At 39.7% G+C, this 14,202-nt stretch overlaps 1 protein-coding gene across 1 annotated transcript in view; it reads left to right on the forward strand.

The window, feature by feature from the left end:
- The window catches only part of LOC134750715 (uncharacterized), a 38,194-nt gene extending 25,466 nt beyond the window's left edge, over window positions 1–12,728 (forward strand). Inside the window, exons 20-26 of the mRNA XM_063685951.1 lie at window positions 2,972–3,245; window positions 7,836–7,941; window positions 8,991–9,137; window positions 9,384–9,562; window positions 10,273–10,479; window positions 11,608–11,684; window positions 11,778–12,728. Of these exons, the coding sequence (XP_063542021.1) occupies window positions 2,972–3,245; window positions 7,836–7,941; window positions 8,991–9,137; window positions 9,384–9,562; window positions 10,273–10,479; window positions 11,608–11,684; window positions 11,778–11,910 (1,123 nt within the window). The 3' untranslated portion in view covers window positions 11,911–12,728. The remainder of the gene's footprint in view (window positions 1–2,971; window positions 3,246–7,835; window positions 7,942–8,990; window positions 9,138–9,383; window positions 9,563–10,272; window positions 10,480–11,607; window positions 11,685–11,777) is intronic.
- Window positions 12,729–14,202: the final 1,474 nt, after the last annotated feature.

The raw sequence follows: 14,202 nt of genomic DNA on the forward strand, positions 1-14,202 counted from the left end.
AGCGCGCGAAAGCCGATGTGTGTAATGACCAATGCACACGCGTTTCATACGTTTTTCAACACACTTGCGAGAAAAAAAAAATCATATTAATCAAATTTTAATAGTTAAAACAGTATTGCGTGTTTAATCTGTCATACTCGTACTGCCGGCCGGCCCTCGCTCGCCCCGGCCGCGGGCGGCGCGGCGGGCGGGCCGAACGGGCCGCGCGCCGCGCACTCGCCTGCGGGCGCGCCCGTGCCCGCCAGTCCGACCAATTAAAGAAGGCTCCCTTTCCATGCATATTATTAGCAATCAGTTATCTTCTTAACTCAGTCGGATAATATAATGAAAAAGCACGAGTGGAAAAATACACTGAAAGAGCACGCGCGCATATTAAAATATCTAGGATTATGAGCCAAAAATCGGTGGAATAAAAACGTCGTTTTGAGCAAGTGTGTTGAAAAGTATTTTATTTATTTATTTAAACTTTATTCCACAAAAGAACACCTTAATGTACAAAAGGCGAACTTAATGCCATAAGGCACCAGTCAACTTTAAGGCAAAGCAGAAAAGATCGTAGGAGGGAAAAGTACCTAGGTATTTTTTATACATCTACCGTCGTCCTCTCATATCCACAATACCTACATATCTTATTTATTCCGCTCATTGTGCAGGTTATTTTATCTCATATATTTATATTCCATTTCACTTCATTAGGTGCATAATTAGCCAGTACAGGCCAGTTCCGTTTGATTGTGTAGACTGTAGCTCTACCTGATATAAGAATAATCCATACTATCCATACTAATATTATAAATGCGAAAGTCTGTCTGTCTGTCTGTCTGTGAAAATGAAATGAAAATGAAAATGAAAATGAAAATATTTTATTTCATTAATAAAATGTTACATTACAAGGTAGTAGGTTGGGACTTCCTTTTAAGTATATTATACCTGTATCAGGAAGCCCCGCTCCTCCGTAGCAACAAGTAATTTTTAGTTTAACAAAAGCAGAAAGAAAACTTAAGCTAATACAATTTTATCTACATTAAATGTGTATGTGTGTGTGTGTGTGTGTGTGTGTGTGTGTGTGTGAGTGAGTGTGTGTGTATGTGTGTGTGTAGGTGTATGAGATCGTGTGAGTGCAGGTGGTGAGGTGATGTACTAATCGGCACTTCTTATATATAGGTACTGTAAAGCATAGAACTATGTATCGTACTTTTCTTACACAATAGGTATTTTCTTATACAATAGGTACTGTAAAATGTAAAATGTCATATTTTCTTACTTATTATATTAAAACTGATAAGTAGGTACTTTAGAGTTTGAGTTAATATCAACTTAATTTAATATATCAGAGCCTCTGTCTCCTCGTAGTTAAGTATTTTAAGCCACTCGGTTAATATTTTTTTACATTTATATAGTTGTAAATTGTATATATTTGGTATTTTGTTTATTTTATTGTACACATATGCAGATTGCGCTCCAAATTGTCTCTTAGCAAATACAGATTTTGTAGTTGATATGGGGGCAACATTATGTTTTCTTCTACGATTTAGCAGCTGTGGGTTAAATGGTCTGTGTGTTACCTCTTCACGCTTAATACAGATAGTTTGAGTCCCGGGGAAGGACATAGGATACATTTTATCCCAGAAGTCACCCCTCAAAGGGGTGAAAAGGGGGGTGGAAATTTGTATGGGGAATCAATAACCGCTCAACCGATTTAGATGAAACTTGGTATGGGGATGGTTTGACCTGTGGGAAATGATATAAAATAACTTTTATCCCCGAAATCATCCCTTAAGGGTGTAAAAAATGGGGTGGAAATGTATAGTGTGGACCAGTTTGGGGGTGGAAAAAGGATGGATTAAAAAGCAGATTTGTTTAAGAATTAAGATACCCAAATTACTAATTCCACGCAGACGAAGTCGCGGGCAAAAGCTAGTAAACAATAAAGCAATTCAAAATGCGATTGTTTATTCATTCCCACGAAAATTTAACTCAATATAATAAAGTTATTGTGATATATACTCCACAGGTTAGGTACGTAAAAAAACCGACCAAGTGCGAGTCGGACTCGCGCACGAAGGGTTCCGTACCATTACAAAAAAAAAACAGCAAAAAAATCACGTTTGTTGTATAGGAGCCCCATTTAAATATTTATATTATTCTGTTTTTAGTATTTGTTGTTATAGCGGCAACAGAAATACATCATCTGTGAAAATTTCAACTGTCTAGCTATCACGGTTCATGAGATACAGCCTGGTGACAGACAGACAGACAGACGGACAGCGGAGCCTTAGTTATAGGGTCCAGTTTTTACCCTTTGGGTACGGAACCCTAAAAAAGCAAACAATGCAGAGGGCCTACTGCCTGCTGGTGCCTACCTACTGCGATTAAGTTCGCAAATTACGGGCATCTTTCTCTTTTACTCCAATTAGAGTGACAGAGAAAGATTAATACAATTAGCGAACTTCGGTGATCGCGATAGGCCCTCAGACACGCATGCCGCCTATTAGCTGTTGCTATCTACTATTGAGTTTAATTGACACGGCGGGACTACTGGTGATTAAAATTTTAATATTTTTGTTACGTAATTAGGTTTAAAATAACTTCTGATTTTTTAATCGGGGAATGATTTTACATTCTTTTCTTAATAGACCGCGAGCCGGGCGCAAATTCCTCAACCCACCAACGGAGCGGCAGTTGACGTTCACGAGGGTTCATCATACGTAGCTGTTAACCACTATACGAGTTTTCGACCGGGAAGCGATTGGTCACGGAAATATGTTCCTGGCCCGCGGTCTATAATTCCTTATAATCCTTATCTATGGTCGCGACCGCGACCCCAAGATGACAGCGGCGCGACGCATGCGCGGTGGCGGCGCGGCGCGGCGATCGATCGCGCGACTCACCCAAACCAGACAGTACCCAGTCAAGTGAACTTGAACGCGATGTGGAGCATAGTGCTCGTGATATCCCTAGCCGGGCATAGCCTGGCTAATCTCGAAGGCCCTTTCCTTTTCTTCGGGCCACAGTCTTTAGAGCAGTACCGCCGGCCAGCGCTTCAAGCGCTTACCCAAGATGAGTTGACTCGTCTGTACGCACAGCAGCCGTGTGTCGTGGTGTTCAACAGCCAGGACGGCGGCGGCGGCGGCGCGAGGGCCGAGTTGCCGAGACTCAGGACTGCGTTGAGACACCGCCCCGTGCTGGCGCTGCCGCAGGCATTCCTTGACGTGCATCCTGACTACGTCAGCAACGAAACCCAGGTATATACGGCTATGACTATATACTATGCGCGTATGACTTATATATACAATAAGGCTTCCAATCGCGCAACATCCAAGCGCATCCCTTTTCTATGTAACACTGGCCTATACATATATAGCTGTCAGTTTGACAGTTACAGCGCTTGAGCGCTGCCATATAGTTGTTTGTAAACACAAAAACTGTAACAGTCGATGTTTTCATTAAATATTAGCACCTCGTATTAATTTACTCAAGTTTACACATGGTTAAAAGTTAAGAGTCCGCAGCAAGCTCGACCGAATTCCACCTTCCCATACAAACGGAGTTTCGTAATTCGTTCTCATTTTAAAACTACGTAATGGATTGTAATGAAACTTTGCACATACAATGATATTAGGTTATTAGTTTATATAGCTCTGGCTTATAATAAAACAAACGAAATAGAGCAAAAACAAGTTTTGTATGAAAAATTTAAATTCGCTGTATTTTTAAGGTTCCGTTCCAAAATGTCCGTCTGTCACATTGCTAATTATCTCTAGAACTACTTAAGCTATCGATTCGAAATTTGGAATAGTTATGAACAACGTTAACCCAGACACATAGAAAGTGTATTTTTTTATGTAAGTAATTTTTATTTAATATGAAAAATGCCCGGAATATAGAGGGGGCAAACTTTTTAAATCTAGTTACCAGCATAGATTAGTATATGTTATTTTACCAGCTCAAGTAGGATATTGAAAGAGCTCTAATTGAACATTTAGTACAAAACAATTTCTATTTTTTCGGAGTAATTTTTGATTGAAGGAAAATGTGAAAAAAATACCATTCCCCATTCCTTATCTCTGAAGTTTACCAACGAAAAATTATGCAATTTTTTCAAAATAATAACATTAGAATAAATATTACAGGAACAATTTAATTACACTTCTATTTAGATTTTTTTTTAATTATAAAAAAACATTTAGGTAGGTAGCAATTTTTCAACATTACTTTAACTGTGGCATTTAGTAAGATATTCCAAAAATGTGGTTGTTCAAAGTGGAGCCATTATTTGAATGGGCTCATGGCGAGACCGAGACTACGAGACTACATTACATACATGTTGTATAAAAGTAGGTCTATGGCTTGTATGGCCGTGTTAAAGGCGCAGTAAAACCATTTCATTTGGTGTTAAGCTTTAGGCTCAACTATGATATCTACAGAACAATTCGAACTTACATTTTTATGTCAAAATAAGGTAATTTGTAATCATTCTCCCCGCCTCGCTCGCGTTCGCGCGCGTGCATTTCACTTGTACCTATACTACTTGTTCGTACATTACGTCTAATATACGTTATATATGGTCGACCTACACCGATACGTCTGACGGATGAAACTTATATTTTATGAAAGAAAATATGTTCCTAAACATAAATAAATAGGGTTGCTTAAAGAAATATGGTCAAGCTTATTTTTAATAAATGTTTTAAAAAAAATTTTTCTTCAAATTTCACCGATTTGTCTGACGAACGAAATAAGTTCCAATGGAAAGTATACAACTTATACAACATAAATAAATTCGGTTGCCTATGTTTTTATTATATATCAAAATAATGGTAATTTTATTGCGAATACAATGGTATAGCAAAAATCCGGTCACAAATAAGGGTTGCCAGGCTTTTAAAGAAAATAAGAAGGAAAGACTTTTAGCGATAACTCAAAAACGGCTTAACTGATCACAATTGTTTTAACTATTTTCGAATGTGATTATTAAGCACTATTTTTGGATTTTTTTTCGTATTTTTTTGGTTAGATGGTTCAAAAGTTAGAAGGAAAAATCCTTTTTTTTTCTTTCAAAATAATTATTGCCGAAATGATTCACTTTATCAAAAAAAATTGTTTAAAAACCCCTATTTATTTTGAAAGATCTATCCAACGACATCCCACACTGTAGGGTTAAAACGATAAAAAAAATTGTTACACACATTTTGTTTCTTTCGAAGCGATTATTTCCTAAAATATTCACTTAACCCTATTTATTTATGTTCAGGAAGATATTTTTTTTCATAAAATATAAGTTTCATCCGTCAGACGTATCGGTGAAGGTCGACCATATATAACGTATCTCTCCTACGTTGAGCTAAGAACGAAATTCGAAACTTTGTTATATTTGTCTCTGTATTGTGGCCATTCTTGCATATTCGAGCAATAGACAATTTGACAATTAGAAGTGCTTGTTGCTAGGCCTATTTGAGTATTTGAATAAATAATATTTTGACCTGACTTTGACCTTAATGAATAAATGAATAATGAATAATGATTTATTGATAAATTATGGTACATTTACAAGTCAATAGCAGGTAAGTACATATTATGAAACCTATAACCTATCCTATTATATTGTACATTGATGTAAACATTTTACTCTTACATACTATAATTTGACTTGTTTAACATGTTATTAAATAACGTTAGTTGAGTTCTTTTTATTTCCTGATCATGATTGGGCCAATGATTTGTAGTTTGAGAAAAAAATCTTCAATTTTATAACAAGCTAATTGCAAGTCGGACTCGCGTTCCAAGGGTTCCGTACATTACACAATTTTTAAGAATGTATTTTTTATGTGAAACGTGAGTGTCCTTAAAAAATCCGTAGGGTCGGATCAAAAACTAAGTAATTAAGTCCGACTCGCGCTTGACTGCACATTTCTAATAGCTTGTCCTGTGATCTATAGGGAAAGAACTGTTTTGTGTTTTTTTTTTTCAAAATTTTAGACAGTAGTTTCGGAGATAAACGGGGTGAAAGGTAATTTTTTGCCTATTTTCTTAAATAAATTCTAAGCTATTTATTTTAGAATTACAAAAAAAAAATTTGAGATTCTCACAACGAGCTCTTTCATTTGATATGTAACACGATATAGTTAAAAAAAAATTAATTTATAATTTTCTCATTTACCTCCCCATATGTAAGTGGCAAAAATGTTTAAAATTCATTTGTTTACGTCACATGTCCGTCTTTGGGTCACAAACTTACATACTCGTATGTGTACCAAAATTCAACTTAATTGGTCCAGTAGTTTCGGAGAAAATAGGCTATGACAGACGGACAGATAGGCAGACTGACAGACAGACAGACACACGAGTGATCCTCTGAAGTTCCGTTTTTTCCTTTTGAGGTACGGAACCCTAAAAACGTACGAAGTGGTTCGAGGGAGGTCCCATTGTTCGGTTGTGCCAAACCATTAAGGGTCCCCGGCAAGCTGCGGGTCTCCATACAAACGTAGTTCCGCTCTCATTTTAAAAGGACTAGCTAGATTAAATTGCTCTGAAACTTTATACTTACAATAGGATAAGGTATATCTATGTCTGTAATTACAATTAGATTATGTAGCTTCAGATATGTACCATGCATAGTTAAAAAAACCGGACAAGTGCGAGTCGGACTTGCCAACCGAGGGTTCCGTACTTTTTATGTTGTTATAGCGGCAACAGATATACATCATCTGTGAAAATTTTAACTGTCTAGCTGTCACGGTTCATGAGATACAGCCTGGTGACAGACAGACGGACAGACGGACAGCGGAGTCTTAGTAATAGGGTCCCTTTTTTACCCTTTGGGTACGGAACCCTAAAAAATTCAGCTAATTTAAGTTTTTCATACAAAACTTATTTAGCTCTATTTCGTTTGTTTTATAAACTGGAGCTATATAAACTAATTACAGACCTAGATATATCTCATGTCATTGTATGTGCAAAGTTTCATTACAATCCACTAGTTGGCACTATTTATCATTACTTTTTAATTGTACCTCGATATGTGAATTAGGAAACTATAGGTCTATAAAAAATCAATTTGTAGCTATTAGCCAAGTTGCTCATGTTTATTTTAAGACTGTTTGTTTCTCAATAATAATAAAAAACAATCCAACACGTATGTAGTTTTAAAATGAGAGCGGAACTACGTTTGTATGGGAATGCAATTCGGCCGAGCTTGCCGGGGACTCTTAAGTATAAAATTTATCAAAAGTTTAGCAAATACGACGAAATAATTTTGTTGAAAGAAACATTTACACCATAAAACCAATCGACAAATCTTAAGTATGACAACCGCGGCGCTCGATATTTCAATCACGTCGCGCCGAGGTGTAACATTCAGTTACCTACATCAAGCTTCCAGCCCAGCCGAAATCCCAGAAGCTATATTTAGGTCCAAGCGGCCTGCACACCCCCGCTGCACGCTGCACCGCCGACCTGTTGGACGCCGATCGATGCAGCCTCCGCCTTTTCCCTTTCCACTGCAACGCCGACTTGAGAATATACATCGGCCGGTGAAACCCCCCACCCCCCACCCCACCTCTCACTGCACGGCCGACCTGTTGAATGCGCCGATCGATGCAGCCGATATCACTCCCACGCGATTCCCAGTAGCTCCTGACTCCAGCCCTAGGGTAGGGGGAAGGAGGGTCTAGGGTATAAAATACATCCGCTAGCTCGCAACCCTGTCACTCGAGTATAATCCATTCAACACCTCTGGATCTTCGTCTGGCCATGCCATGGTCAGTCCTTTGTCCTATACAGTAGCTCTTTGTGTGTATAGTTTGTGCGTTGTGTGACTTGTGTTTTGTGTGCAGGTCCTCACGCTTCAGGGGCCGTGGTCAGAGCGCGATGCGCAGATGACGGAGACCTTCGCCCGTCTTCAGGATATCTACGGAGATGGGCAAGTTCTTGGAATCCTTGGTGAGTGGTTGGAGCTTCTATTTTTCATTGACCCTCTACAGATTCGAGAGTATTTAATTTAATTCTCTAGACTGAAACCGTTTTCAGATTAATTGCTTTCTGTCGCGATCCTCAGACACGAGGAATAAATTATTAAGTATTTTCTCTCAAACAATTACAAATAACACAAAATAAACTAATAAAAACACTTTTTAACTATGATCGCTTGACTTCTAGTTCCAAAATTTATTCGGAAACTAAGATAATGAATATAAATCAGCTTTACTATTATAACACGTGCATACTAGTAAGGAAAATAATAGATAAAAATATTCACTCTGAAATAACATTTAAAACTAAATTTAAACAAGGAAACATGCCTTTACGTAATGCTAACGACCTCTGTATTAAATCGGCACGAACTAAAAGCGGTAAGAAGAATATAAGTTTCGAAGGGGCACAATTCTATTACAAACTGCCAAAATGTGTGAAAGAATGCAAAAGTTTTAATTTATACAAACATAAATTGCATCAATACGTAATTTCTAATATCTAAGTCCGGCCCTGGGAGTTTGCGAATCGACAACAAAGAATGTGCGATAAGCTCATGCAGTCAACTGCATTTTTTTTTGGATTGTAAATTTAAACGCTTAGTTTATAAGGTTGAAATTAGCACACCATAGCATTTGCACCAGTGATTAGCATATAAGTATTATAAGTTAACTTTAACGTTTTGCAAAATACCCACACACTTGTGTAGCATAAACATCATTATAAGAATGATTGCCTTAGTTAATAGTTATATGTACAAATGTAATATTAGTTTTTTATTTTTATTTTATAGATATAATAGTGAGTACTTACATTTAATGTAAACTGCTCTTTTGATGCTCTTGTAATTCAAGATACACTTGTATTGTATGCAATTTTCTCATTAAGCGAAATGTAAATTTCTTTGGGAAATAAAAGTTCTTTAAACCTAAGTATGTTTATGAGGAAAAACCCTGTTCTAATATAAAAAAATTCATTTTCTTTAACTTATGTCTCAGTAACGAAGTGATTTGTTTCAGGCAACTCAGTGTCCCAGAGTGGTCCGTCCGACTACGGCGAGGAGTGGCGTGCCAAGCGCGCGGCCGAGGAACCCAGCTCTTCGCCGACGCCCGAGGATGAGCGTCTGCCGCGAGCCATGCTGTCCGCAGCGCTGTTCAATGCGTCAGGTGTGTGACGCAGATAAATTTTAGCAAACCCTAAGCTTTTCCTGGACTTATCGTCTTCCGTGTACATACTGACATTTTCGCTAGTTAAACGAAGCAAAACATGGCGCCAGCTCAAGCTATTGTTGATCGATTTGTTGCTAGCTCCTGGTGCAGTCAGGTGAGGAGGTGCATGGTCCTCCTCAGACCTTTCTCACTGAAGACTTGTGGTCTCTCGACATCAGATGATAGTGTCTTTGTCGTTGTCAGGACAAGCAGGCAAAGGCGCGGGCGCGCTGGTGCGCTCGTCGGGCTGGCCGGAGCTGTCCCTAGCGGACGGCACGCGGGTGCGGCTTGACGCGCCGGTGGGCGAGCAGACGCTCAAGACCTCCCGTCTCTACACCTCGCTCGTCGTCAACTTCGCCGACGACGCCAACACACGCGATAAGGTTACCGACCACAGACCACACTATTTGTCAACTCACTGGCGAAGTTTACTTAGTTTACAGTACATATGGAGCTACTTTACCGCACTAGTGCGACAATTAGCACATTACGCAACTATGTCAAAAATTTAAAGGGCCATATGTACTGTAAAACGTTGTACAATACATGTGCGAATAGGTAATTCGCAACTCGTGTCGAATTTCCTATTTTTCGCACTCGTTTCGTAATGTACTATTTTATACGACAAATCGAGAAAGGACAACAATCAAGGAGGCTAGGAATGGAAGGTCTACAATGTCTGTATGAAAACTTTTGGCAATAAACTGCGAAGTATTTTTGTAAATTTGCTGAGCGAATTATTATAAGCTGGAGCGCTCTTCGACTTTTTTAATAAACTATAGCTACGAGGGAAAGTAATTAGCCATGTATAGTGGGAAGCAATGTATATAAATTAAGATCTTATGTTACCATATGTTCATTGTGAATAAACGATTTCATTCATTCATTCATTCATCATTTAATTCTATGACTTAAAGCATAATACCAATCAAAATTCTGTTCTTGATATCGCCGTCGAAGAAGTCAAAGATCAACCTCCCATTTGCGTTCCCCTTGGAGTAAAAGGCCCAGCTCGCCCTTGGATCGCCTCGACTGGCCTTCCCCTCCAATCCACGCGATCCATGATGAGCCATTATGTGGGACGTCTGCGCAGATCACGCTGGACCTGACGTTCAAGCAAGCCGCGGGCTGGTGGGCGGCGGTGGGCGCCGAGGTGACGCGCCAGGGCAAGCAGTTCCACCTGCTGGCGCCCGCGGCGCCCGATGCGCCCGCCGCCGTGCTCGGCAAGGCGTACCGCTGCGGTCTGCCGCTGGTCTACCGCGGCGACGATGGCGCTACGCTCACTTTCCCGGACATACAGGTACGACTACGAACAACAACTTTCAATTGCTCATTGGTATTTTCCAACTATTAATGTATTTTTATTAATCACACACTTGCTCGAAAAAGAAAGAAAAAATCTTATTTCATGCAGGTATACTGAAGGAGTTATGGATTCTTAAAAAAAACATATTTTTTTTAATTACGTCACTAATTCCAAGTAGGCATCAAAATGAGTTTTTAAAAATACTGACGTTTATAAATTATATTTTTTTTTGTTTGCTTTAAAATTTTTTTTTTTACACAATTTTCAATTGTGGGCATTGTGGCTGAATACCGATGGGTCTTTGCCTTTGATACCTAAACTGCCAAAAAATTTAAAATTTCAAAATGGCGGACGAATGTTTAAAATGTACCGTATTTATGAATGATTTCGCTTAAAATTTAGTTTTTTCTCCTCAAGTGTCATGAAAAACATTGTGTGTAACTCCGGGGGTAAGAATATTTGTTACTCGAGTCTTTAACTTACTCCCCACGTCGCACAATGTATTGTATTGTATTGTAGTTCGGGCGATTTTCCGCAACTCGATGACTGGCGCCTATTTTGCGTGACATGGGGGTGGGCTCGTCCTGCCAGCCCAGCTCCTCGAGGAAACCTATCAAACCTTTGATGTTGAGTAGGACCTCAGGGAGGTCTCTCGGGGATCCGAGATGTTTTGCCCTGTATGGGGCCACTCCGCTGCACTCCAGCACTACGTGAGAGGCTGTTTCTTCTGCCTCCATGCATCCTCTGCATAGGGGACTGTCTGTGACACCTGTTATAAAAAGATGTTTGTTAAATAGTCCATGACCTGTTATGACACTGGTAACCATGCTCAGTCGGGTCTTTCCTAATTGAAGGAGCACCCTTGTGAGCTTTCCGTTGATGCCAGGCATGGCTTGTTTGGCCTGTCTGCATCCAGTCTGGTTTAGCCAATGTTCTGTGTGTAGTTTCCCTGTACGTGCCAGCAGCATAAAACGTACCTTGCTAAACGGTATCGGTATGTAATCTATTATTCTCTATATTATTAGGTTTCCATCATGACCTAAAACTCTATGAGAGGTTAGGAGGCTAAGTTTGACGATTGAAAATTGAATATTGACAGTTTGGTCTTTGGTGTGGTTTTAGATGCAGCCCTATATGGACAGCACGGAGGAGTTTGCAGACGCCTTCGACTGCATAGGCTTCACCACCGCCGCCATTTGGTAAGTAGCACCAGCATTGGTTTTTTTTACCAAGGTATCAGGCTAGTTGTATTCCGTAGTTGGATAATTTTGACCCATGGCTTGTTGTCGCAGGTCGGGGCTGATGGTAACGGCGATAATGGTGCTGGCGCTGGGAGGGTCGCTGTGTTTGATCCTCGACATCCGCACCATGGACCGATTCGAGTCCAGCCGCGGCAAGCAGCTCACCATCACCGTCTCCGAGTAAACTGCCTCCGGCGCAGCGGGGCACGCCGAGAACATATCTCTTGCGCAAAGTGACTCAATTAATTTCGGGGTCCCTTTGTTTGACATAATTATTGAAAGTCATAATGTAATGATTATCATTCAGTCATAAAAGATTTTCCTCGGGTTATCCTATAGATAAGTTAGGTTACGTTAGGTTAGGTTTGTTTTATGGCAATCAACGTTACGCGTTTCTGAGAAAAACCAAATTATGACTAATGATAATATGACAATCATTACATTATGACTTTCAATAATGATGTCAAACAATAGAGACCCATTAATTTCGTATTAGTCACGTGCAAAGGTGTGGGGTTCTGTGCCAAGTTTCGAACGATGCAGTGCAGTGTGGACGTTACATACGGCGAGATGCGCCGCGCGCCGCTGTGCTGCGCTCGAATAGCTTCTCGGCGTTCTACTGCAACTCACCTGGATTGACAACAACAACACAAAGATTGGTTAACGGTAATGCAACATTGATTAAATAAGTTAATTTTACATACGCTACTAACCTACATTTTTGGCAGTATTAAGGTATAATTAGGGGTAGCTATAAATTGAAATCTCGTGGGACGCCCCGCAGCCCGCACCGGGCCGGCGCGCAGGGTACCTAACTATTATATTATTCTGTGCCCGCGGCGAGTCGTGTATCGCTAGTGTGTACTCCGCGTGTAAAGATGGCGTAGCCATCGTGTGACGGTGGTGTACCCAACGTGCGCCGGAGGTGCCCGCGGTGCAAGGCCCGCTGCGCGCGCACGCCATTGCACGCCGGCCCCTCATGTAACCTAACCTAACCTACCTGTTTCAGCATAATTCAGTGCAAAAAGAACAGGTGCTATTGTTAAACTAGTTAATAAATTAATTATAAGTGAATCGGTGTTTTTTTCCCCCTTGCCCATTTGAGATAGAAAACTGTCCAGGGAATTATAGAACACAGGATAAGTAATAGTACCTATTTTATAACTACACTCCCATCTCATTCCTTATTTACAGTCGCCATCAGATATATCGGAGCGGCCAAGGTACTCAAAAATATCTGAACACGCACTCTAACGCCTATTGACAATAAAGGCGTGTTCAGATCTGATATTTGTAATCACCTAGGCCGCTCCGCTCCGATATCTGATGAGGAATGTACTCAATAGCTGTTAGAAAAGAAATTAGCAAATTAGGACTTGGAGTCGTCGTGTCACAAAAAGTGTGTGTGTGTGTGTGTGTTAGCGCATGAGACGAGGCCTATCAGTGGGACTCATATATGCTGAATACTAATTATTATTATTATATAAATACAAAGGTATTTAGATAAGAATAGGTAAGTACTAAAGTATTTGTATTACCGGCGGGTTCATGTCCACGGAGTAACTACCTAATTAAAAGTATGAAAGTAATACCTTGGTAATACCATAACCTTAATATAAATAGTATATGAATAAAACAATTATTTTAGACCTAAAATTCGACAGAGAAGGTACCGTTTCCGTTGTATTTGACATACTTAAATCTCGACTTACATATTACACATAACTAACATAAAACGTTTAACGCTTTTCTCTTTCATCGCATCGTCATATACATGTGTATACTGTGTACGTGTCAGATATATACATATAATAGACATCCATAATCCATATGGGTATGTTATAATTGCAATCGCTTTCGAATAAATATGACATCATTTATCATGTGTAGTAAAGTTTAAAAATCGATGTTCGATTGAAATACCGCTCGCAGTTTCGCGGTGGTTCCGTTGATAAGCGGAAGCGGGCGCGGGCGACCTACACTACAACTTTTTTTTTTCTCGCAGGGGTAAATACAGTTACGTATCTCACCCCTACCTACTAATAAATACATAAATAAATAAATAAATAAATATTATAGGGACATTCTTACACAAATTGGCTAAGTCCCACGGTAAGCTCAAGAAGGCTTGTGTTGTGGGTACTCATATGTATATATATAATACTTATACAAATACTTAAATACATAGAAAACATCCATGACTCAGGAACAAATATCTGTGTTCATCACACAAATAAATGCCCTTACCGGGATTCGACCCCAGGACCAATAATCTTCCAAAACGGACAATTCGCAAACCTTATTGCAAACAAATAAGGTACTTTACCAATGGTATATATAGATAAAGTGTGCACCTTCCATAATTTCCATATTCTATCTTTTTTCAATGCCTTTAGTGTGATAATTGCCTCATCGGGCTACGCTCCCGCCCCTGCCGCCGCTACCACTCATGCCCTGCACTTGCACTTTCACTGGG

This window comes from Cydia strobilella, chromosome 20 (assembly GCF_947568885.1).
Source record: "Cydia strobilella chromosome 20, ilCydStro3.1, whole genome shotgun sequence".
NCBI lineage: Eukaryota > Metazoa > Arthropoda > Insecta > Lepidoptera > Tortricidae > Cydia > Cydia strobilella.